The following is a 24,768-nucleotide window of genomic DNA, read 5'->3' on the forward strand; positions in this document are numbered from 1 at the left end:
ATTATAATCTTTTTATTATTATTATTTATTAATATTATTGTTTAAAAAGATGCAGAGCTTTCAGACCTCAAATAATGCAAAGAAAACAAGTTCATATTCATAAAGTTTTAAGAGTTCAGAAATCAATATTTGGTGGAATAATCCTGGTGGTTTTTAATCACAGATTTTTCATGCATCTTGGCATCATGTTCTCCTCCACCAGTCTTACACACTGCTTTTGGATAACTTTATGCTGCTTTACTCCTGGTGGAAAAATTCAAGCAGTTCAGTTTGGTGGTTTGATGGTTTGTGATCATCCATCTTCCTCTTGATTATATTCCAGAGGTTTTTAATTTGGTAAAATCAAAGAAATTCGTTGTTTTTACGAAAAAATACTCGTCGTCTCTATTTTTTTTTCCAGAGTTGTATAAGACTAACTGAAAATTAGAATATTATATAAGACCAGCTGGTACTTTTGGAAGTGTGGACAGTATGCCAAATCCTGCTGGAAAATGATATCGTCTTGATTTGATGACGAGAGAGTTTTTAAGCTATATTACCGTATTTAACTTATATATTTTCTTTATTTGTTTTGTTATAGAGTGCCACCCTGCCAGCGCGAATGAGGGGCTCGTCCGCCCCGAGCTCCTTCCTCCAGGAGAAGATGGAGGAGCTACAACTGCATAAAGACAAGCGCAGAGAGCCGGACTGAACCAGGCGTAGCGCTAATTCTACTTCTACTGCGTCAAATGAGTGAAAAAAAGAAAAATACAACAAAAAACAGACTGAAAAGCGAAAGAATGGATCTGCCTCTGGGAAACAAAACTGGGAAAAGACTATTTAAACATTTCTATTAAAAAAAACTATAAAAACTGTACGTTCTGTACGAGAATGATGCTCTTGAAACGTCGTCAACGAGATGAGCCTCAATACATGCATTAAATATATATAATATAAAACATAATATACTGTAAGCCACCTTAAAAGTGGGGCCACCTTAAAAGTAGCAACAATGCATCTACGCAACAACGCAACTCCAGCCAGCCTACAACCTTCAGAGCCATACTGGACCAGCCGTTACCAACGGAAACGACGAGCACCAGATCTCCACCAATCACCAGCATCCACTGCCAAGGCTCCGCCCACCCAGAAGCATCCAAAGGCGTACTGTGATAGAATCGATCTCACTACTGCTCACCTCGTCTGGACGCCAGACTCCAAGACTCATGGATTTTTCTGAATAAGGAATATATATAAAAAAAATACATATATGTATGTGCACATATATATGTAGAAAAAAAAACGTGTAGCGTACTTCGTAAAAGCAAAAGACTTTTAAAAATGAAAAAAAGGTAAGGAAGGTGCTTACTGCCAGAGCTGTGTTCTGTGTTCATCAAGATGTATGTTTTATGTCTCTAAATATATATATAATATATAATATAAAAAAAAAATCCAATCTTTTTGAACTTTTACCAATACTGACGGTATTGTACTGTGAATTTAACTGTGAGATGTGTGTCGGGATGTCCACTGTGCATTAGGGCTGCTCGTGTCATAGGAATGAATGTATTTGCGTCTTATTCAAATTTTTCCGTTCCACCTTAAAAATGGTGCAGCAGAAGTTGGAACTTGCAGTTATTTATGGTGTGTGTTTATATTTATATGGATATTTGGTAATTAATTGAATAATACTAAGATAAAGACAGATATCCCACTTCTCCTGCGACTCGCTGGATTCCCCCACATATTCATAGAAGCTCCATTACGCCTGCAAATCTTATACAATATCTCGTAAATAGTATTTTATAACATATAATACTAAATATACAAGTATATTTAGTTGGGATGGTTGGGTAGAGGGTTTAGTTTTGATCAGGTTTATAGAAATATAGAGCTTGTAGACCTGCTAAGCTCATTATGGAATGTTTGGTCCCACTTTATAATAAGTGTCCCTAAGTACTGTGTAGTTACACAGTAACAATCCATGTAATTACAGTGTAACTACTGATGAAGTACACATTGTTACAGATTAACTACAGAGGTACTGGTTATGTAATTACACAATTATGATTTAAATATATAATTTTAGGTTAATTCAGGGTGAGTGTACTTACACATGTGTAACAATGTGTGTGTACTTACACACGTGTATTAGTGTGTGTGATAAGTTGAGTATAAACTTATCTAACAGCTATTGTCTACTACACATTGTTACACATGTGTAAGTACACGTGCTCTATTACTTGTGTAAGTACGCTCACCCTGGTACACATGTGTAATTACACAAGTCAAAATAACCTTAATACACATGTGTAATTACATAACCTGTACCTCTGTAGTAAATCTGTAACAATGTGTACTTCATCAGTAGTTACACTGTAGTTACATGGTTTGTTACTGTGTAACTACATAGTACTTAGGGACACTTATTTTAAAGTGGGACCGAATGTTTTTTTTTGGGTCATTGTCATGTTGCATAGTCCACATTTGCTTAGCTTTAACTTACATTTCGAGACAAATTGACTTTAATTGACATTTATTTTCCTCTATCCAATCTAATCCAACCAACCACCAAATTCATATACAGTAGTGGATGATGTATAGCGATTCCAGGCCTTGTGCTGCTGTTGTGAAGCAACACAATCAATGATTAATCAGTACTCCCACCACCATGCTTCACAGCTGGTATGCTATGAAGTCTTTTGCTTGGTTTATGTCGACTTAATTAATGCTTCTGAAAGCCTCAGGGATCCTCTGGGTGGGAATAAAACAGGTCTATCCTGTTAGTCGTAAAAAAGCTGTATTTAAATAAAAAAATGTACGCCCTTCTGCTGCACCATTGATAAGGAAACGGAAAAAAATCTGAATAAAAATCCAACTTTGTTCGAATGTCTGCAGCCTGTGTCCTAACATTTTTGAGGCCATGTTTTTCTGGTGCTGAACTTCGTGATAATCCTGTAATCGCGTCACCGTGCCTTACCCAGCGAACAATTCAGCTCCAGAGCGGCGAATAACGGTTAAAATCAACACTGTAGAAATTGTGGGTGATTTTTTGCATTTTTTGTTTTTTGTCTTTTTCTAACATCCTTCCTCCGACTGTTTGTTTTTCTATGTTGTTCTGACTTGAATGTCCGTCGTACTAAATCCTGAATTTAGCCTGTAGATTGTTTTTTTTTTTTTTTTTATTTATTGAGTCACAGATCCACAGTATTTGCATCTCCTAGAACCGAACATCTGAACCAAGACTTTGTTTTAAAATAAAAATAAAGAAAGAGATGTTATTTTTTTTGTTGTTGTTTTCGGCAAAAGAATAGGAATAGTTGTGGTTGCATTAAAGTGATGCTGAAAGTGAAATTATATGACCTGTGTTGTGGTTTAGATTTTTTGTTGAATGTGATTAAATGTGATAATATTTTTGTTATTCGTCTATTAAACATAAAATTATGGCCATCTCTCTGTTTCTACACTGATCTGATACAGGACACTTTGCAGAGATGGTCATAATGTTATGCTTGATTAATGTACCATATTTTTATGGCACTATAAGGCGCACTGTATTATAAGGCACATTATGCGACACTAGTAAGGAACAGGGGTGTCGCCATGTTTTTCTTTAAATTTTTCTAATACAGCTAAATAATTACTGTAAAATCTACACAGATTTTTTTTCTGAAAACTGTTTATTTGGGTGAGTAAAGCGCTTCCCTTTATTTACAGTAAGCTTAGATTTCCAGATTTACACTAAGGCTGGGTGCAGCAGCAGTAGCAGCGCTAAGTGAGTGTATCCAGTAAGCCATGGTGATATTAGCTAGCAGTTTGTCCCACGTAGCTTGTTGTAACACAGTAAACATGCAGACTACAGTACGATATACTCACCTCTAGGGCTGGACCCGAATATTCGGGTATTCGGATATTCGTTCGTTGAGTAGGTATTCGGTTTTTAATTTTGGTATTCGGATATTCGTTTTTTTTCCTCCTTTCCAGAGTTCCACCTCACTCTAACCACTTCTGTTCTCGCGGGTCCCGTCAGAATATCTTGCGCGCGGGACAGAACTGAACTGTTATTGGCTGGAGCGGGAGTTTAATCCAGACGATGCGGGAGCAAATTAATAAATAGTTAAGAAAACTGTAATAATTGTAAAAAAAAAAACCTAAAGAAAACTCTCAACGCGCAGGATGGACCGACACACACACGCACACACCGATGGTGTTTGGACTGGGGTAAGGAACGGGACCACACTATTCAGCGCTGCTGTTTTAATAAATATATAAGTAAATTTGAAGCATTAAATGTAGTTTATTTAATTTATATTAGGAACGTGGGGCGGGAGCGGCAGAAATGTGTATGTGGCGGGCGGGCGCGGGATTAAAAGAAGCAATTTTTTTGCGGCGCGGTAACGAGACAGAAACGCGGGAGCGTGGAAGAGTGGGTTTAAAAATCAGTCTCGCGCAGACCTCTATTATACATGATAAAAAAAATGCAGGCTCTTCGAAACTGATTTATATAATAAAACGTAAGGGGTAATGTGGCAACAGTAGGGGCTAAATCGGTTACAAAAGCCTGGCCTACAAAAATGATGTCTGAACGAATTTCCTCTTATCTAATATAATTTAACATGGTTTAAAAATATAAAATAATTTCTAAGCAAACGAAATATTTAATATTGAGCTTATAGCCCAAGTGCAAAAATACAAAATCAGTAATACGGCTATGCCCTGCACAATGCTTAAACCGAAATAGACCAAGTACAATAACGTCATTAACAATGACTTTCCTCTACTCTAATATAATTTAACATGGTTTAAAAATATAAAATAATTTCTAAACAAACGAAATATTTAATATTGAGCTTATAGCCCAAGTGCAAAAATACAAAATCAGTAATATGCCCTGCACAATCCTTTAACCGAAATAGACCAAGTACAGTTTACAATGACTGTCCTCTAATATAATTAACAATGTTTAAGAATATAAAATACTTCCTGAACAAACGTTTTTTTTGTTTGTTTTTTTAAGCAAATAGCCTAAGTGTGAAAACACAAACAGCAATTTACTGGGCTGGCTTGCGCAGCGGAGAAACCGTGCAGCAGCAGCCTCCTAGCCTGCTTACGCAGCGGATAAGCCGCGTGTGGGGCAGCAGAAATTCCGGGATGAAAACACAAAGAAATCTGGGCTAAAAACACAGAAAAAATATGGGGTGAAAACACAAAAATCCAGGATAAAAACACCAAAAATCCGGGGTGAATATGTCTCGTCGGTCAGAGCAAATTGAACATTTTTCAGTGGATTTAAAGGGGCCGTGATTTCCTTTTTTTTTTTACCTCTTTTTTTAAAAACGAATATTCGAATATTCGCTTCGAATCAGTGCCGAATATCCGGAGCTCAAAAAACGCTATTCGGGCCAGCCCTACTCACCTCTGAATGGTGAAAGAGCTAGCGCTTAGCGTGGTTAGCAGTTAATGCTAATGCTACTCCAGCAGTGCTAGCCGGGGTTAGCAGCAGAATACAGGCCGATAATACTCAGCTCTGAACAGCAAAAAAGCCAGCATTTAGCACGATTAGCGGTTAATGCTAATGCTGCTCCAGCAGTGCTAGATGGGGTTAGCAGCAGGCTACAGTCTGATAATATTTAAATCTGAATGGCGAAGGAGCTAGGTGCTTAGCATGGTTAGTGGCTAATGCCAATACTGCTGGAGGATTATAAGGCGCACTGTCGATTTTTGGTAAAATTAAAGGATTTTAAGAGCATATAGTGCGAAAAATATGATATATTCAAACTACTTTAATTTAAAAATGGTTTTATTGTTTATTATCTTAAAAAAAAGGAACTTGCATATTTACACATATTATTACAATATATCAGTGGCTTATAATGTTCTAAAAATTCCAATAATTTCATTCAATTCGTTATTAAAGGGGACATATTATGCAAAACTCACTTTTTGCATGCTTTTGTATTAAAATAAACTCTATAACTATAAGTTTTCTGTGAATCAGCTAAAACAGTTTGGTGTCAGGAATCATATTTAGCTTCTGTGGGCTGTTTGGATGCTCCTCCCTTATTGTGATGTCACAATAGGGAAATTTGCGTAGAACTACCCTGGCTCCACCCCTCCTTCGTCAACCCCCACCAAAGCCCTGCCCACTAAATCAGTTGAAGAAATGCCATTTTGTTCTGCTGGTTAAGTACCTCAGACAGTACACAGCAGGATTAGACAGCAGACTTCTTCTGAGGGAGGGATCTGCAGCTACTGAACTTTTAAATAATAATGAGTTTTGTGTTTCTATTACAGTTAAGTATGATATAGCTTGTTTGTGCTAAAACTAACAGCTTATTTGCTTAAAAGTGACAGAGCCCTCAAATGGTATAAAACAAGCTGGTGAGATTTTTATCTTTATGTAAGAGTGATTTTTTTGTAAAGAACTCCATGAAGCATTGATATTCAAGTATTATGAGAATTTATTCTCAAAAACTGAAAAAAAAAAAAAATCCAACCAGACTGTACAAACACAAAGATCAGAACCTTTTAAGTCTTTTAAGCACTTTTAAATTTAAAAAACAGAAATAAAAATTGACAAAAATTAAGCAAACCAAAAATATTAACATTTCTCCTTTACTGTCACGCAAAAAACTTGTATCTCCAAAAAGGCAACTTTATAACAGAAGGAAAAAACCCTTTTTAACTTTTAATTTTTAATGAAATTCAATGCTCTAAAAGTTATTTTAGAGCATTTCTATTGGTTTGTTCATCATACATCTTTGACACAATGCAAAGAACATTTTCAAATTCCAGATTCAGACATCAAAAAGTGACAAAAATAAAGATACAAGTTTTTAAGAGCGTGAGAATTTTTTGTAAAATCTGTTCTATTACATTTTGTAAAATAAAACTTGTCACAAAATATTTTCAAAATAGTTATAACTTTTAATATTATTACAATAATTATTATTACGTTTCTTCAAAAATGTAATTTTACAATCTTTCATACCTGATAAGCAATAACAAAATTAGAACATATTTCAAGAAAACATGCTTTATTCTGCCCCGATTTAAACATAAAAATAGAAGGGCACAATTATTACTATTTTTATTTTTATAGTCAGTTATAATGAATTAAATTTGTTAAATTAACTTTTAACACATAAAAAAAAAATCAGTCGTCATTTCTCCAGAACATTTATAGTGTTCTACACTGTGTAAAATGTACTGTGCAGAACAGAACCTTGATGCATACATATATTAAACACAGTGCAGAATCTGATTAAATCTGATCACTGAGTGGGTTTACATAATAACTTCATAATCTGATTACAGCAGAACATTAGTAAGAGTTTGTAATCTGTAATCAGATTAAACACATTGGTTTTCATTAGTTTTACTTGGGTAATCAGATAACAGGGAAACTCAATAGTCAGACAATAATCAGATTTTTGTTTTGTAACCAGCCAATAAACTCAAGGAATAGGGCATGAAATAAAACTTTACGTAAAAACAGAACTTCTGAGAGTTAAGAGTTTACATGCACCTGAGAAATCCTTGATTATTGAGATCAAACCCAGATTTCTTTATCAGATTTCTAATCAGATTTATGTATCTTACTCTGATCTGCTAAATCTGATTACTGAGCTAAAATACAGCTCTCATCATCATATTTCCTAATCAGGTTTATATATCTTAAGGTAATTTAAGTTATCTAATTACAGAGCTATAATACAGCTGTCTTCATCAGAATTTTAAATCAGATTTATATATCTTACGCCAATTTGAGAAATCGGATTACTGAGATCAAATCTAGCTCTCATCAGATTTTTAAAATGAGATTTAAGTACCTTACGCCGATCTGAGAAATTGGATTACAGATATCAAATATAGCTTTCGTCATCAGATTTCTTAATCAGATTTATATGTCTTACTTTGACCTGAAAAATCTGATTACTGTCCTAAAACACAGCTATTTTTATGAGATTTCCTAATCAGGTTCATATATCTTACTCTTATCTGAGAAATCTAATTTCTAAGATTAAATCTAGCTCTGTTGATCAAAATTTTGAATCAAATTTATGTATCTTACTCTGATCTGAGAAATCTGATTACTGATTATCTCTGTGCAGATCGGATTTCATAATCAGATTTAAAGACCTTACTTTGATCTGATAAATCAAAGAAATGCACAGAAATCTGATTACTGAGCTAAAATACAGCCCTCTTTATCAGATTTCCTAATCAGATTTATATATCTTATTCTAATCTAATAAATCTGATTACAAGAGCTAAACTACAGCTTTATCAGATTTCTGCTACTATCGATTTTGTGATATTTCAGGCTAGACTGGTCATTTACCTCTCTAATATCCGATCTTCTGAATCTGATATTGATATCTGATATGCTGGGAAATTGAATCTCTTCCATGTTCACTGTCTGTTTTCACTAATGCACAGACTGAGAATTTAAGTTTAATTTAAAAGTATACATGCTCTGACTCAGAAATCAGAAATCTGATCACAGAACTAAAATACAGCTGTCTCTATCCAGATCGGATTTCTTAATCAGATTTTAAGCCCTTACTCTGGTCTGTTAAATCAAAGAAATGCACAGAAATCGGATTACTGAGCTAAACAGTAGAGTAAAGCTCTCTTTATCAGATTTTATCTTTACTTCTCTGATATCAGATTTATTTGGATCTGATATCCATATGTTATCCACTCATGCACAGACTGAGAAATTGCAGAATACTCCGGTTAAGAGTATATATATGCATTGAGAAATCTGATTACAAAGCTCAAATACAGCTCTTTTTATATCAGATTTCTTAATCAGATTTCTCAATCAGATTCATAGGCCTCACTACGATCTGAGAAATTGAAGTAGTATGTTTATGTAACCGATATGTGAATAATCTGATAATCTGATAAGTGCAGTACTTTAGTGATCTGATTATAATCAGATTATGAAGTGTATGTAAAAGAACTCAGTGTTTTTTTCAGCAGGTTAGAACATTTCTATGGTAAGACGGAATACAAAATAATGTAAATGCAGAAAAAAAAATGCATAATGGAGTATACATGCTTACGTCTACGTCCGTGTGTGTGTGTGTGTGTGTGTGTGTGTGTGTACATATGGCAGGATGAGATGTAGGACTACAGTTAAACACACACACACACTCTTTACTGGGAGCCCTGCTGACCAGAGTAGTTGCCATACTGGCTGTAGTACTGGTTCCACTGGCTCTGGTTCTGGTAGTACTCCTGCCACTGCTGGGCGTACTGGTGAGAGAAAGAAAAAGCCTGTTAACTCCTCCGTATCCATTATGAATTACAGTGACGTGATAAAAGTCATTTCTAAAGCTTTGGGACTCCAGAGAACCACAGTGATTCACTATTATTCACTAATGGAGAAAAAACATGGAACACTGGTGAACCTTCCCAGGAGTGACCAGCCGACCGAACAAAATTACTCCAGAAGGGCATGAAGAACTCATCCAGGAGATCCCGAAAGAACCCAGAACAACATTTAAAGAACTGCAAGAGACTCCATGGGAGAGTTCTAAGACAAAAGGAACGTTAAAAACCACTATTACTATACAACCTGTACCGTTAGCTACAGCTCTGAGCGCCGCCATCACTGTACTGATAATGACATAGACATATATATACATAGACGCCGCATAGCCTGCCTAATTCATTTATACATTTATACACATTATTAATATCCCATACCATATGTCTGTCTTTATTAAAAAGCATTTATTTTTTATTATTATTATGATTATTATTATTATATTTTTGAGCAACATCATATGCAGTTACAATTACATGACAGTGGAAAACAAAATTTTCAACGCTCTATATTTGTCCACCATTTTTTTCCCCTTCAAAATTTTTGTCCACCCCATTCATACACACTCACAATAGAGCAAAATTAAATGAGATAATGAATAGATGAATAGTTGAAATAAAAAAATAAAAAAAATACAGACACACACAAAAAAAAAAAATTATAATTGAATCCCAATTATTATCGTTCTCCAAAGTTCAAGTTTAATCAGCTCATATTTGTAATGTGCAATAGCGTCCTGTATCATTACAACATCTCTGCTGTTTGTAAAAAAACAAACAAGGTAAAAAAATCAGGTATAAATTGGTGGAGTTGTGATTATTATAGGGGTATTAAACACCTTTTTTAGAGTAAATTAATGCACTGGGGTCACTTGGTTTATTCCTCCAATATAGCGGTCGGCTGCTATGCCAGGAGGCAGTCTATGCGGAGTCTATGTATATATATATGTCTATGATCATCATCATCAGTACAGTAATGGCGGCGCCCAGAGCTGTAGCTAATGCTATAGGGAGGTAAACAGTGATTTTTAACAAATTTCTTGAGCAGTTTTAGAGTTATTAATGCCTCGGTTTAAATGTCAGGGCTCTCTGGATTCTACCAATGAGGTGTGGAGCCTGGATTTGAGACTGGATAATGGTGTAAAAAGTGATTTATCTGGGCAAAATATGCCCGAAGCTCCCGTTGTAAAAAGTCCTTGGCAAAAAGAACACAATTACTGGATCTCAGAAAGCTGCTGGAGAGCGGAGGTGAGCTATTCAACAAAAAGTTAGTACTTTTTACCATGTTTTACTACAACAAAAGTCAATTTTACACTGGAGTTCTCCTTAAGCTCAGGCGTACTTGGGTTCTGCAGCAGGACAATGACCCAAAGCAACTGGGCATTGAATAGTTGTTGGCATGTTTAAATCCGTATCTTACCTGCTGGTACTGCTGATTATAGCTCTGCTGCTGGTTGTATGATTGTCCTGAGGCGTGGCTGTCGCCAGATCCCTGCCCATATCCTGGGTACTGGCTGTAGTTCCCGTAGTTGTAGCTCGGGTTGTAGCTGCTCTGGTTGTAGCTGCTCTGGTTGTAGCTCTACATCAGACATAAGAAAGAGAGCCGTTGTATAAAAGTATAAAGGATTATATTTTAAATGTCTGTGAGATGTAACACTGACCTGTCCGTATCCGTCCTTGTTGTAGGAGCTCTGGCGGCCGCCGCCGTATCCTCCTCCAGAGTTCTGGTTACGGTTATATCCTCCTCCTCTGGAGCCGCTATCTCTGTAATTCCCACCCCAGCGGTTTTGATTGTATCCGCCGCGATTATAACCTTAAAAACACACACACACACGAGTTTAAGATGTACATTGCTGAAGTATCAACTCAAGCTTTTTACTCTTTAGGTAAAAGTGTACAAGTACTGGTTTTAAAACTACTTAAAGTATAAAAGTAAAAGAAATGTATTTTTCAGACTATAAGACACACCAGATAACCTTTAATTTTCCTTAAAACCTGGCTATGCTGTTAACCTGGGCTGGCTAGCTCTGCTAACCACGGATGGGTAGCGCTGCTAAAAACAGATGAGTAACGCTGCTAACCGTAGCTGGCTAGTGCTGCTAACCGTAGCTGGCTAGTGCTGATAACAGCTGCTGGGTCGTGCTGCAAACTGAGGCTGGCTAGCGCTGCTAACCACGGGAGGGATAGCGCAGCTAAAAACAGATGGGTAGCACTGCTAACCACGACTGGCTAGTGCTGCTAAACGAAACTAGCTTATGCTGCTAAGCGGGGATGGCTAGCACTGCAAACCAGTCATGGCTATGCTGCTAACCACGGCTGGCTAGCGCTGCTAACCAGAGATGGCTACTGCTGCTAACTGGGGCTGGCTAGCGCTGCTAACTGGGACTGGCTAGCGCTCCTAGCAATAGCTGGCTATGCTGCTAACCGGAGCTGGGTAGTGCTGCTAACTGTGATTCTCTACGATACTTTACAGCATCTGTGTTACTGAGTAGGATAAAATACTCCTAAATCAGTAAATACCAGGGATTATGGATTTATTGGTGTCAGTTGTCTTTGCTATCGTAACAACAGGAAAAGTACACCTTGCGTGGCTCAAAATGCAAAGCAAAAGACACGTACTATTTGTTTTGAGCGTAACGTGAAATGAACCAATCAGAGTGTCTCTTGCTCATCATTGTCATTAGGAGCCAGGTGAGTTACCTGGACGTGTCAAACGCTTCTCAGCAGAAGAAACTAAGCTGAAGCAGCACCAGCAGCTCATTTACGGAAACAGCAATGTTATTTTATTTAGTATTCTGTTTATTGCTGATGTAAAAGTGTGTGTAATACGTGCCAAGATAGCAATGAACATCTGACTGTCAGGGTTTTAGTCAGTCAGTGGTGCACCTGTGTTTTCTGTTGCCAAGACAGAGATAGCACCACACCCATCAGTGTAGATATATTCAGAAGCACTGTTGCTATTTAAACGAGGAAGGCTAGATCATATATATTGTGTATATGTAAGTAAATATATATATAAACCAACCTCCTCTGTATCCTCCTCCTCCTCCTCCTCCTCCTGAGCTGCCACGGTTTTGATAGCCGCCTCGTTGGCCTACACGATTGTCATAACGCTGGTAGCTGCCACCGCCACCACCACCACCGCCGCCACTCCCTCCACTGCTGCTGCCACTACGGAAGCCTGGCTGCCGGTTATCGAAGCGCTTTTCAGGCGGGGGTCCAGCCTTACGCCCCTCTTCATTATACTGCTTCACCAGCTTCCCAGCTTCGTCTTTCTGCAGCTCAACGAACGTCACGCCGTCCAGGAACTCGCCGACCTCCGGCAGCACGAAGTTCGCTTCAGCGCCACGCCAGAGAAAAACGAGAAAACGAGAGGACGAGAGAAAAGAAAGGAAGAAGAGAGGGAAGGGGATGCGGTGGAGACGGGTAACGTCACGCCACCAGGAGACAACAGAGAAGATCAATTACTATCTATTATTACAACAAAAGCTTTAAAAAACACAATAAAATAAAAACTAAAGATTAAAGAGAAAAGTATGCGAAGATAGCAGACTAAAGAATAGAGTCTGGAGCAAAAACCGCCTCCCTGCCTGCAGGGGTTCGATATCTGCTCTAGTTTATTATACAGAAAGAGTAAGAAAAATAAGAAATTAAATAAGTGATGATTGAGACAGGCAGAAAGGGAAATGTTTAGATTTAGGGAGGGAGGGGAAATCAAAAGCTGCTGCTGCAAACCAAAAGAGACATCTTCTCAAGATTGCACCAAATAAAACCAGTTTTAAAATACATTTCAGGAAATATTTAAAAGCCAAACTAAATAAGACTGACTTAAACTAAAATACGTTAAAGGAGCATTAGGCAGTTTTAGTGTTTTATAAAGTACTTGAGTAAACAAATACTGGGTAGAAATCCTTTCTTTACATACCTTCACTTAAAGTAAAAGTACTAATGTATTTACCTTAAAATGTACTTTGAAATTTTAACCTTTATTTTTCCCAAAAATCGTCAATACGTCTTATAATCTGGTGCTCCTTATGTATGAATTCTACCAGTCAGGTATTAAGAAGCAGTAAAGCCACTGACTGGAGCAGTTTTAGCATTAGCCTCTAACAACACTAAGCGCTAGCTCGTTCGTCATTCAAAGGTGAGTATATCGGACTGCATTCTGCGTTTTTACTGTCTTAAAACAAACTACTTAAGATTAACCACTAGCTAATATCATCCTAGCTTACCGGAACACTCAGGGCGCTTGCGGTTAGCTGCTAATGCTACTGCTGCTGCACCCAGCCTTAATGTAAATCTGGAAATCTAAGCTTACTGTAAATAAAGGGAAGTGTTTTATTCAACCAAATAAACAGTTTTCAGGAGAGAAATCTGTGTAGATTAACATCCAGTGCTTGTTTAACTTAAAAAAAAATAGTTTTTTTAAGAATGAAATGTTTGTTTACATAACTTAGCTTAGTTTTACAGGTCTCAGGACCCAGTAGTGAGACTTAATAAATTAGAAGGAAAACATGGCAACACCACTGTTCCTTACTAGTGTTGCATAATGCGACTTTTAATCCTTATACTTGAATACATAATACCTGAAATGTATTTTTTGCACTATAAGGTGCACTTAAAATGCTTTAATTTTCCCCAAAATCATCAGAGCTCCTTATAATCCGGTGCTGCTTATGTATAAATTCTATCAGTCAGGTATTAAGGAGCAGTAAAGTCACTCCACTGAAGTACAGAGTTATACAGGAGTTTCAGTTTAGTTCTCCAGCACCGAGACTGGAGCAGCATTAGCATTAGCCATTAACCAAGCTAAGCACTAGCTCTTTTGCCAATCAGAGGTAACTATATAAAACTGTAGTCTGCTGCTAACCCCGGCTAGCACTGCTGGAGCAGCATCAGCATTTCTTGCTAACCGTCACTAAGCACTAGCTCCTTCGCTGTTCAGACGTGAGTATTATCGGACTGTATCCTGTTGCTAACCCCCTGCTAGCACTGCTGCAGCAGCATTAGAATTATCAGCTAATCGCGCTAAGCGCTAGCTCTTTTGCCGTTCAGAGGCGAGAATATTGGACTGTAGACTGCATATTCACCGTGTTAAAATGAGCTATGTGGAACGAACTGTTAGCTAATATCACCCTGGCTTACCGGAACACTCAGGGTTCCTCAGAGTAGCGCTGTTGGGAAGCTTTTATTAGCGCTAACCGCAGCTAACGTTCTTCTCTCAGCTTACTGTTAAATAAACGGAAGCGCTTTAGTCACCCAAATAAACAGTTTTTAGGAAAGAAATCTGTGTAGATTAACATCCAGCACTTGTTTAACTTTTAAAGAATGTTTTTTTAAAGAATTTCAGTTTTGTTTACTTAACTTTACTTTAATTAACACTTAGCAGCGAGACCTGCTAAATTAGAAGGGAATCATGATGACACCCCTGTTCCTTACTAGTTTTGCCATATGTATGAAAATAGACCAGAAAATACATGTTTATTGATAGTGCACCTTTTAGTGCAAAAAATATGATAAAAAGGTCATTATATTCTCCTCCACCAGTCTTACACACTGCTTTTGGATAACTTAATGCTGCTTCACTCCTGGTTCAAGCTAAAATTTAAGCAGTTCAGTTTGGTGGTTTGATGGCTTGTGATCATCCATCTTCCTCTTGATTATATTCCAGAACTTTTCAATTTGGTAAAATCAAAGAAACTCATCATTTTTAAGTGCTCTCTTATTTTTTTACAGAGCTGTAGATAGTATGATAACATTTAGAATTGTACTGTTTTAGATTTTATATTAATATAAATACTTCAATGATCCTTGCTTTGTGTGGATTACAGAAAACAACATTCTTACAATCACTTGGAAATAATTCAGGTCTGAAAGTGTTAAATATTGACTAATGCTCCTTTAAGAATCAGTTTTACTATTAATTTTAGTTTAGTAAATTCAGTTTGCAGACAGGACAGAATAAAATAAGGCAGGGAAAAGGGATTAAAAAATCAAACTATAGCCAAAAGGACCCAACAGAGTTCTGGCAGTAAGCAATGATAAAAGGACGGGAGGCAGGGACGGGGAGGGGGAGGGCATTGTCCAAGTTTGATTATGAAACAAAAAAACAAAAAATAAAAATAACAATAAACAGTTGAGCATAGAGATTCTGGAATCTGTTTTTATTTTATTTTATTTTATTTAAAAGTGGTTTTACGTTGAATCCGCAGCATTCCTACCTTTCATTTCTAAAACAGCATGATCGGGCACATCCTTCCCTTCCACATCAGTTTGCTTTAACGCTCGCTCTTTTAAATCCTCGTCCGTGGGACAAATTACAATAGCCTTGCGTTGAAACCCTTCAAAAGGACGCATTTTTCGTCTCTGGGCTGATCCATATACATTTGTCTAGCAATGGTGACAAGAAAGAGGTAGAAGCTGTTTGTTATTGTTACTTTGAGTTCTGGCTCGGCCGACTCGAACCCTGTAAGGATTAATGAGAGAGGTTTCTCCTCCCGTTTTTATACAGCCGGCCTATCGCAACCCAGCTTTACTCTACTTACCTTTTAGCTCCGCCCCCCAGACCACCTACGACAAAACCCGTTAAACAGGGACCCTTTTACAGAGCTACAGTACAACAATACACTCAGGGTTCATACAGGTTTTAACCAATACATTTCCATGACTTTTCCAGGCCTTTCTGGGTGTTTTGATTTTTCCAAAACTTATCCAGGCCTGGAAATTGCTATTTTTAAATTCCATGATTAAATTCCATTTTTATGAACCCTGTACACTTATAAACACCTGTAAACCTGCAGCCTTTAGCTTTAATTTTACACTTTTAAATAATATGTTATTAATTTTATTACTTTTAACCAGGGTTCTTGCACTATTTTAAAAGCCAAATTTAATGCTTTTGTAAGACCTCAAAAAATATCATTGAAGACCCAGAAATTTTGTCATATTTTTTGTAGTGGAAAGTAATTTATTTTATTAGAAGTTAAAACAAAATGTTATATATTTATATTTTTGTTTTTTTAACCACCATTTAAAAAGTCAAATTTAACGCTTTTTAAGATCTTTTTCAGTCAAAAAAAAAAAACATAATTTAAGTAAGTTTAGTCAGTTTTCTTTCATTTCTTCAGTAGACAATAATGTATTGTATTGGAAGTTAAAACGTAAAAATTATGCAGGCTAAAATGACGTATTATTTATTATAGTCTTAGTCAAGACTTATTTTGACTTTCCAGTTAGCTAGCTCGCCGCTAATGTTAGCCAGCTAGCCGATTAAGTTATTTTTGTTAGCATGTTAGCTAGATAACCCGCCACTAATGTTAGCTATCTCTCTGCTAATCTTAACTAGCTCTCGGCTAATGTTAGCTAGTTTTTGGCTTATGTTAGCTAGCTTTTGTTAGCTAGCTCACAGCTAAGTTAGCTTTCTCCTTGCTAATGTTAGCTAGCTGTACACTAACATTAGTATATGCTTTTCCACAGGCATTAAACGCACCGTCTGAAAATGTAACACCTACAGCAAATTTAAGACAATTTAAGACTTTTTAAGGAACCGCAAGAATCCTGTTAACATTATTATAGATGCACTAAAATTAAAGACCCAAACATTGTCATATATTTTTTTTTGGTAGAAAATAATTTATTTTATTGGAAGTTAAAACATTTGTTTTATTTTAATTTTTTCAACCAGAGATCCTGCACCATTTTAAAAGTCAAATTTAACGCTTTTTAAGACCTTTTTAAGATCACAAAAAATACAATTTAAGTAAGTTTATTCATAATTTCTTCAGTAGAAAATAATGTATTGTATTAGAAGTTAAAACTTAAAAATTATGCAGGCTAAAATGACGTATTATTTATTATATTCTTAGTCAAGAGTTATTTTGACTTTCCAGTTAGCTAGCTCACCGCTAATGTAAGCCAGCTCTCTGCTAACCTTAACTAGCTCTTGGCTAATGTTAGCTAGCTTGCCGCTAATGTTAGCTAGCTTGCCGCTAATGTTAGCTTTCTCCTCGCTAATGTTAGCTAGCCGTCTGAAAATGTAATACCTACAGCAAATTTACAGTAAATTTAAGACAATTTACCGTGAGAATCCTGTAGCATTATTACAGATGCACTAAAATTAAATAAAAAATTTAAGGCAAACTGTTTTTTTTTTGGAGGTTTTTATTCATTTCGCCACAATTTTTACTACTAAATAAGATTAAAGTGGGGTAAGTCTGTACCCTTTGCAGATTAAGATGATTTAGAGACCTCTCTGAGAATGTGTAAGCACACTGAGAATGCGGAAAATTACTTTTAAGAATAGAATGGCTAAAGCAACAATTATTATAATTATTATAACATTATTATAGATGCACTGAAATGCAATTTTAAGGCAAACTGTAACTAAACAAATAAAAATATTTGTCTGAAGGCTGAATACTGAAACTTTGAAGGGAGGTTTTCATTCATTTCGGCTTTTTCTTACTACCAAACAAGATGGAAGTGGCTGTAAGTCTGATCATTTTGCTGATTACGATAATTTAGAGACCTCTCTGAGAATCTGAGAATGCGTAATTGCTCTGAGAAAGCGGACAATTACTTTTAGCACTAGACTAAAGCTACAAAAAATGTGTAAAGGTGCTTTTAACATTATTATAGATGCACTGAAATGCAATTTTAGGGCAAACTGTAACTGAAAAAATTAAAATATTTGTCTGAAGGCGGACGTTTTTTAAGGTTTTTAATAATTTTCCATAATGTTTCACTACTAAACAACATTTAAGTGGCGTAAATTAGTACGTAAAGTACGTAAAGTGGCGTAAATTAGTGAGAATGTGGAATCACACAGAAAATGCGTAAAAGTACTTTTAACAGTAGAATGGCTAAAGCTACCAAAAATTTTGGAAGGTAACCTGGGCTCAATTCCCCATAATGCACATAATCTATTGTTACGCGAATTACCCACAGCTTTGAAGGTTTGTATTGTTATTTTCCATGGTTTAAACATTCATATACGTCTTAGCGTACTGTGCGTTTTGTCTTATGTGGATCTAACAGCTCTGGCAATTATACAGAATTCTCAAATCTAATTTTGTGTTTCTTATTCTGTGCTTTAGTGATGTTTAAGAGCAGATAAAGACAGAGTTTGCTGTTCTGATTTCCCCATGTTCGCAGAAGCTCCTGTATCAGCGCCATTAGCAGCATAACAGTTGCTCAGATAACTAGCAAGACCTGGATAACCCTACCAGAGCACTCAATTTTTAAAATGAACATATTCAGATTTTTTTGTCCCATAGATAATACATTAGTAATTTCTTTAAGAGTCAGGTACGCGCTGACTTTGGCAAATTGCTATTTTAACATCGCAGCTACCCGGATGTTCCCAACGCTTCTATTTCAAATGGGGGGGTGTATGGGTATGTACAAGATAGCGATGAATGTCTGACTGTTGACGTCTGTCTATGTATTTTCCGTTGCCAAGATACAATACACCAGAATTTTACCTAACCACATCTCATTTCGTCACCACCCCGCTCATCGGCCTTTATTACGTGGCTGTAAGATAGCAATAAGCATTGCACTGATGAATGTTTAGATTAAGCTGGCTCAGCTAACGCTACTATTCTAGTCCTGTACAGCTCAGGCCTTATTTTAGTAATCTATAGGCGAGCCATCAACCATGCACTGTGCAGCTTGATTTAGGGCGTGTTATTGTGTGTTTACTATCGTAACAACGGGAAAAGTATGCATTGTGTTGCTCGAAACGCAAAAAAAGTCATGAACTAGTTCTATTTAGTTCTTAATTAATCGTGGGTGTGGTTCATTTTGGGCATAATGTGAAACAAACCAATCAGAGTGTCACTTGCTCATCATTCCCTTTAAGAGTCAGGTGAGCTCTGACTTTGGCGGATTGCTATTTTAACAGTGCAGCTACCTGGACGCTTTCAACGCTTCCATTTCAAGCAGTGGTATACAGGTGTTGAGGATGTGCCTGTGTTGACAGTTTACTGCCAAGATAGCAATGAACATCTGTTTAAACTGAGTTGATGTCTATTTAGGTTGTATTCAGCTACAACTTTATTTCAGTACTATTTTAGCTAACTGCTATGGGATGTAAACAGTGGTTTTAATGAGCTTCTTGTGCACTTTTTAAGTTATTAATGCCTCGTTTTAAATTTCAGGGCTCTCCGGATTCTACCAATGAAGTGTGGAGCTACTTTGAGCTGGAAAACGGTGGAAAAAGCGAATTATCTGGCCCATATCACCCCAGTCTGAAGGGTGTTTGGAAAAACGGAATAAAGGTTAGTACTCTTTATCATGTTTTACTACACCAAAAGACCATTTTACACCAGAGTTCTCCTTTAAACGATGCAGGTGGACGGTGTGACTACAGACTGTAGGCGGGGTGTAAGATAGCAATGAGCCCTGAGACGATGAATGTTAAAATTAAGTTAGCTCAGCTAACACTACTATCCTAGTCCTGTACAGCTCGTCTTTTTAAGTTGCAAAGACGCACACATTGTGATGACGATGATGAAACGATATATTGTGCAGCCCTAGAGTTATTTAGCGATGGCAAGACTCTGAAATCAGATATTATCGTACATATTTCAAAAACGTTATTAATTTAGACATTTTATCTAATAATATAATGAAAATAAAATGAAAAAGTATTTTTAAGATCTTAATATTTTCTAACCTACATATAATACATTAGGGATGCGCCATATTGTATGATACGCAATACAATCGCCAACGTTTTTGAATATGGTGGTGAACGATATTATACACAATATAAATATGGTGAACGTCTGACTGTTGGCGTCTGTCTAGGTTGTATTCAGTCAGTGGAGCTCCTGTGTTTTCTGTTACCAAGATAAACAAGTATAATTTACATCAGGGTTCTATTTTTTTTTTACTGTTTTTAGCGAAAGAAAAATTCTAATTTCTTGTTCTCATTTCCCATTATATATCTACTAGAGACAGATTATATCTGTCCAGTATAATTTATTTTACTTTAATCCTGGATATATGGAGATATTTGGAGTGCATTATTATTAGTATCATGACTAATAATTCTGAATCATTGACTTCTGTTATAAATCTGATAAAATGATTGTATATCCCAGTTAGGGGTGTGTTATATCATATCATATGCAGTAATACAATTTTATTTTCATTTTGTTGCATTAGTGTATTCTTGAAATATATAAATACATTTTTTTTTTAAATTCAGTGTTTTGTCATATCGCCAAAAGTATCGTTATCGCAAAAATACCATGAAATATTGCCCACCCCTAATACGATATGCTTGAATTCAGCCTATTTGGTATTTATGTTGCTGATACTTACTGTATTTACAATTTAAAAAAAAAAATTGTTTGCAGTTTATATGCGTTACACATGTTTTATGTTACATTTTAGTTTAGTGGTATGTTTTAGTACATGCTGTTTCTCAAAATGAGAAGTTACTTGTATCCTGTAAAGTTACTTTGTTTACAAAATAAACAAACTGCTTTAGATTTTTGTTTTCTGATCGAAACTGAATGTATGGAAATATATATATATACATATATATCTATTCTAAAAGGGTCCCATAACTTACCTTAATTATTATATCGATGTTCAGCCTGGTCCCTTTTTTAATCCCGCAGACGAACACACACATACACTACTCACTTGAGAATACTCACGGTTTCCAACGGTAACAACAAGCCCCGCCCACCTGACCTCACTTACCTTACCAACCAATTCGAGAGGGCCCTACAAAGCTGAACGCGGTTAGTTCTCACTTACCTTCAGAGTTTTACCACTAAATTAACATTAAACTCAATTTCCAACTGTGCACCTGATCCTGCGGTCTGATTAAAATAAAATCTCTATCAGGGTTACGGCTCTTACTGTTAGCGTAGCAACAAAAGGTGTGTTTCTTACTCACCAGGCAGAGATTACTTGTGTCTCAACATCTTATCACTGTAACGGACTACTCGTACAGTGTTACAGAGGCTCGCAGCACAATATGCAGTATGAGCAGTGATAAGAACAGCGGTGATAAGCACTTCCTTTTTTCCTGTCATCATTTTTTTACAGAATAAAAGCATGTCTTAACAGTACAGCACAAACAAAAAATAAATAAATCAAAAGCTCAACAGAGGCTGAGGCTTCCTCTACTCTAGCATATTTTGGCTTCCTGAAAGATAAATAAATAAATAATACATTAGAGAAAGGTCATTGGAGGTCATGTGCAGTTTTGTGTTTGTAGCAGAGGTGGATGATGGGAGTTGTAGGCAGTACCTGGTCCAGGATGTAGTTGCGCTTCTTGCGGGCGGCGATCTGGATCAGCCGGTTCAGACACAGGGTGGCCTGCTGGATCAGGACGTCCCAGCGGCCGGCGTAGTTCTTCTGACGACGCAGACCCATCACCTACCACCAACACATATAACCTTTATAACCTTTAATAATCACCTACCACCAACACATATAACCTTTATAACCTTTAATAATCACCTACCACTAACACAACACTTTATCTACTGTATACATACAACCTTTATAACCTTTACAACCTTTATAAATCACCTACCACCAACACAACACTTTATCTACTGTATACATACAACCTTTATAACCTTTACAACCTTTATAAATCACCTACCACCAACACAACACTTCATCTACTGTATACATACAACCTTTATAACCTTTATAACCTTTATAAATCACCTACCACCAACACAACACTTCATCTACTTTATACATACAACCTTTATAACCTTTACAACCTTTATAAATCACCTACCACCAACACAACACTTCATCTACTGTATACATACAACCTTTATAACCTTTATAACCTTTATAAATCACCTACCACCAACACAACACTTCATCTACTGTATACATACAACCTTTATAACCTTTAATATCACCTACCACCAACACAACACTTCATCTACTGTATACATACAACCTTTATAACCTTTAATATCACCTACCACCAACACAACACTTCATCTACTGTATACATACAACCTTTACAACCTTTACAACCTTTAAAATCATGATCTGTTTCTCTGATTTTGCTATTTACAGGTATATGTCTGAGTAATTGTTTGTTTGTTAGTGTTTTATGGCTTATCAGCAACATATTGGCTATTTTATGGCATCGACAATAGGGGTGGGCGATATGGCTCTAAAATAATATCACGATATTTCAGGGTATTTTTGTGATAACGATATACTTGGCGATATAGGAAAACAGAAATAATTAAATAATTTCAGGAATATAGTATAATAGTATAACAGAATAATCACAATGTGGCAAAATAAATAATATAGCATAAAATAATATAACGCAGCAAATAATATTGCAGAATATTTAGTGCATGCATATAAACTGCAAACTAAAACAATTATACAATAAATACACCTAAAGCTTCACAGTAAATAATAGACTACTTTTAAGACAGAACATCTCTATTATCACGATATGGATTTTTAATATCATGATATTTCTGTGTCACGATATATTGTATACGATATAATATTGTCCACCCCTAATCGACAATGTTCTTTACTTGAGCATCACAGACTTAAATCAGTTTCTTCATATGAAGGACTTTCAGAAAATTAAGTATTTTAGCTGGTGGAATCTTTACAAACTGTTCTTTCATATTTGTAAACCATATAAAAGATTTTTAAAAGGAGTATCACAGAAATGGCAAGTGGGGTGGGGTGATTTGTGCCAGTGGGGAAGTTGTGCCACCCCCTGTTTCTAGGGAACCACAGAAGAAATTGGTCATGTGACCACACGTTTTTGAAAAGTCAGTCCTTTTACTCATACTGCAAAGGGTAGAGCCTCATTGGATGAGAGGTAAACAGATTTAGGTTTAAAAAACTGTTTTTCGCCTTTTAAAGTAAAATTTTTAGTAAAATTTCACACGTTTTTGTGCTTTGGTACACTATGCTACACTATGGGTCTATACAGCTAGCATGATGTTAGCCCAAAATAGTGGGGTTGGGGTAATTTGTGCCAAAACTCACCCACACTTATGAATATTTTACACATATTGTTTTTTTTAACTTTACATTGTATTCTTACATTTTATCACTAAAACTATGTGACATTCTTAATTTTAGACCAAAAATAGGAATAGACCATCATGCCATGGAGTTATAAGAGGAAGACATGCATCAGGAAGGAATTAAGGGATATGATAATTATGCTAATACTCTTTTAATCTGTGCTAGGACGTGATTGGTTTGCTAGGCCTTGTTTAAGAAAACTGACCTTTGTTGTGCTCATGTGCGCGACCTTTTGGAGGACTAACACTTTTTACTCTTTACTGCAGAATTCAATAAGTGTCTCTTAAATCGTTTTCATCTCTTTAATATTTAATATACATCTACAATGTAGAAAATCATTTAAATAAATAAATAAATAAATAAAAACATTGAATGAGAAGGTGTGTCCAAAGGAATTATGAGATATGCTCAAATTGACCTTTGATATTGTAAAGTAACTTAAAAAAAAAATTTAAATTAGTAATGTTGTATTGAATTTGTCTAGCTTTTATACAGCAATACACTGAGATCAAAATGTACTGTTTTACTCCAGTAATCAACGGCACAATTGATTACCCCAATGTATTCTCTCCAAAGGCACAACTTACCCCACACTGGGGGCAAGTTGTGCCACGAGACCACTTTTTTTCAAAAAGCTGTATTTCTTAAATACCATATTTCAGATCCAAAGTGACTGTTTCCAGGGATGCACCACATCCTGAAATATATGCACATATATAAGTTGGAAGCATTACCTGTCATGGTCTCGCTTTAAAGTCACTTTAAGTAAAAACTGGCATAACTCACCCCACTCTCCCCTATTGGATTTAATATTAATGATGGGGGATATTTTATAACACAGTAATTATATCAGACAGACACATGCCCTGATCTCTTTTACTCCAGAAGACATACGGCTGCTCAAAAATATCATCATTTAAAATGTAAAAGGAAGCAGAATTGTTCTATTTTCCTGGAACTGATCATGTTTTACTCAAAATTTTACCAAGCGCCTGTTTTTTTTTCTATTTTTTTCACTTATTTTTGAATGTATATATTTTAAATATATTCACACCTAAGATATATTTTCAAAAATGGTTAGACTAGAGTGTTTATAAGTTATAAGAAAAAGCATAAGAATATTGATGATATATGGTTATTACATGGCTTATTAATTATTACTTTGATAAAATACATGGAGAAACAGCATCAGGTTAATTTATTTTATTTGTCTTGATAATCAATAATCACACCACCAGGATACATGTAGATACTAAAAACCTGACACTCAGAGCAGCCTATACCTTTCAGTATTTTAATCAGGACACACAAAGAAAACTACAGTATATATAAAAATGTAAACTTTTTAGTCTAAATACATAAAAATATTTAGTGCAAAATAACTAC

General features: G+C 36.0%; 2 protein-coding genes across 13 annotated transcripts in view; one reads left to right on the plus strand and one right to left on the minus strand.

The window, feature by feature from the left end:
• The window catches only part of rasgrp4 (RAS guanyl releasing protein 4), a 69,774-nt gene extending 66,438 nt beyond the window's left edge, over nucleotides 1–3,336 (plus strand). For all 4 annotated transcript variants that reach the window (XM_022664937.2, XM_022664938.2, XM_022664935.2 and 1 more), the window contains exon 17: nucleotides 581–3,336. In XM_022664937.2, coding sequence (XP_022520658.2) covers nucleotides 581–691 — 111 coding nt within the window. In that variant the 3' untranslated portion in view covers nucleotides 692–3,336. The remainder of the gene's footprint in view (nucleotides 1–580) is intronic.
• Nucleotides 3,337–6,422: 3,086 nt separating this feature from the next.
• Nucleotides 6,423–24,768, minus strand: part of hnrnpul1 (heterogeneous nuclear ribonucleoprotein U-like 1) — a 47,459-nt gene continuing 29,113 nt past the window's right edge. For all 9 annotated transcript variants that reach the window (XM_049483436.1, XM_049483433.1, XM_049483437.1 and 6 more), the window contains 6 exons: nucleotides 21,592–21,720; nucleotides 15,540–15,708; nucleotides 12,344–12,655; nucleotides 10,980–11,131; nucleotides 10,739–10,897; nucleotides 6,423–9,246 (listed from right to left, as the gene is read on the minus strand). In XM_049483436.1, the coding sequence (XP_049339393.1) occupies nucleotides 9,148–9,246; nucleotides 10,739–10,897; nucleotides 10,980–11,131; nucleotides 12,344–12,655; nucleotides 15,540–15,708; nucleotides 21,592–21,720 (1,020 nt within the window). In that variant the 3' untranslated portion in view covers nucleotides 6,423–9,147. The remainder of the gene's footprint in view (nucleotides 9,247–10,738; nucleotides 10,898–10,979; nucleotides 11,132–12,343; nucleotides 12,656–15,539; nucleotides 15,709–21,591; nucleotides 21,721–24,768) is intronic.

Source organism: Astyanax mexicanus, chromosome 9 (genome assembly GCF_023375975.1).
Source record: "Astyanax mexicanus isolate ESR-SI-001 chromosome 9, AstMex3_surface, whole genome shotgun sequence".
Classification (NCBI taxonomy): Eukaryota; Metazoa; Chordata; class Actinopteri; order Characiformes; family Acestrorhamphidae; genus Astyanax; species Astyanax mexicanus.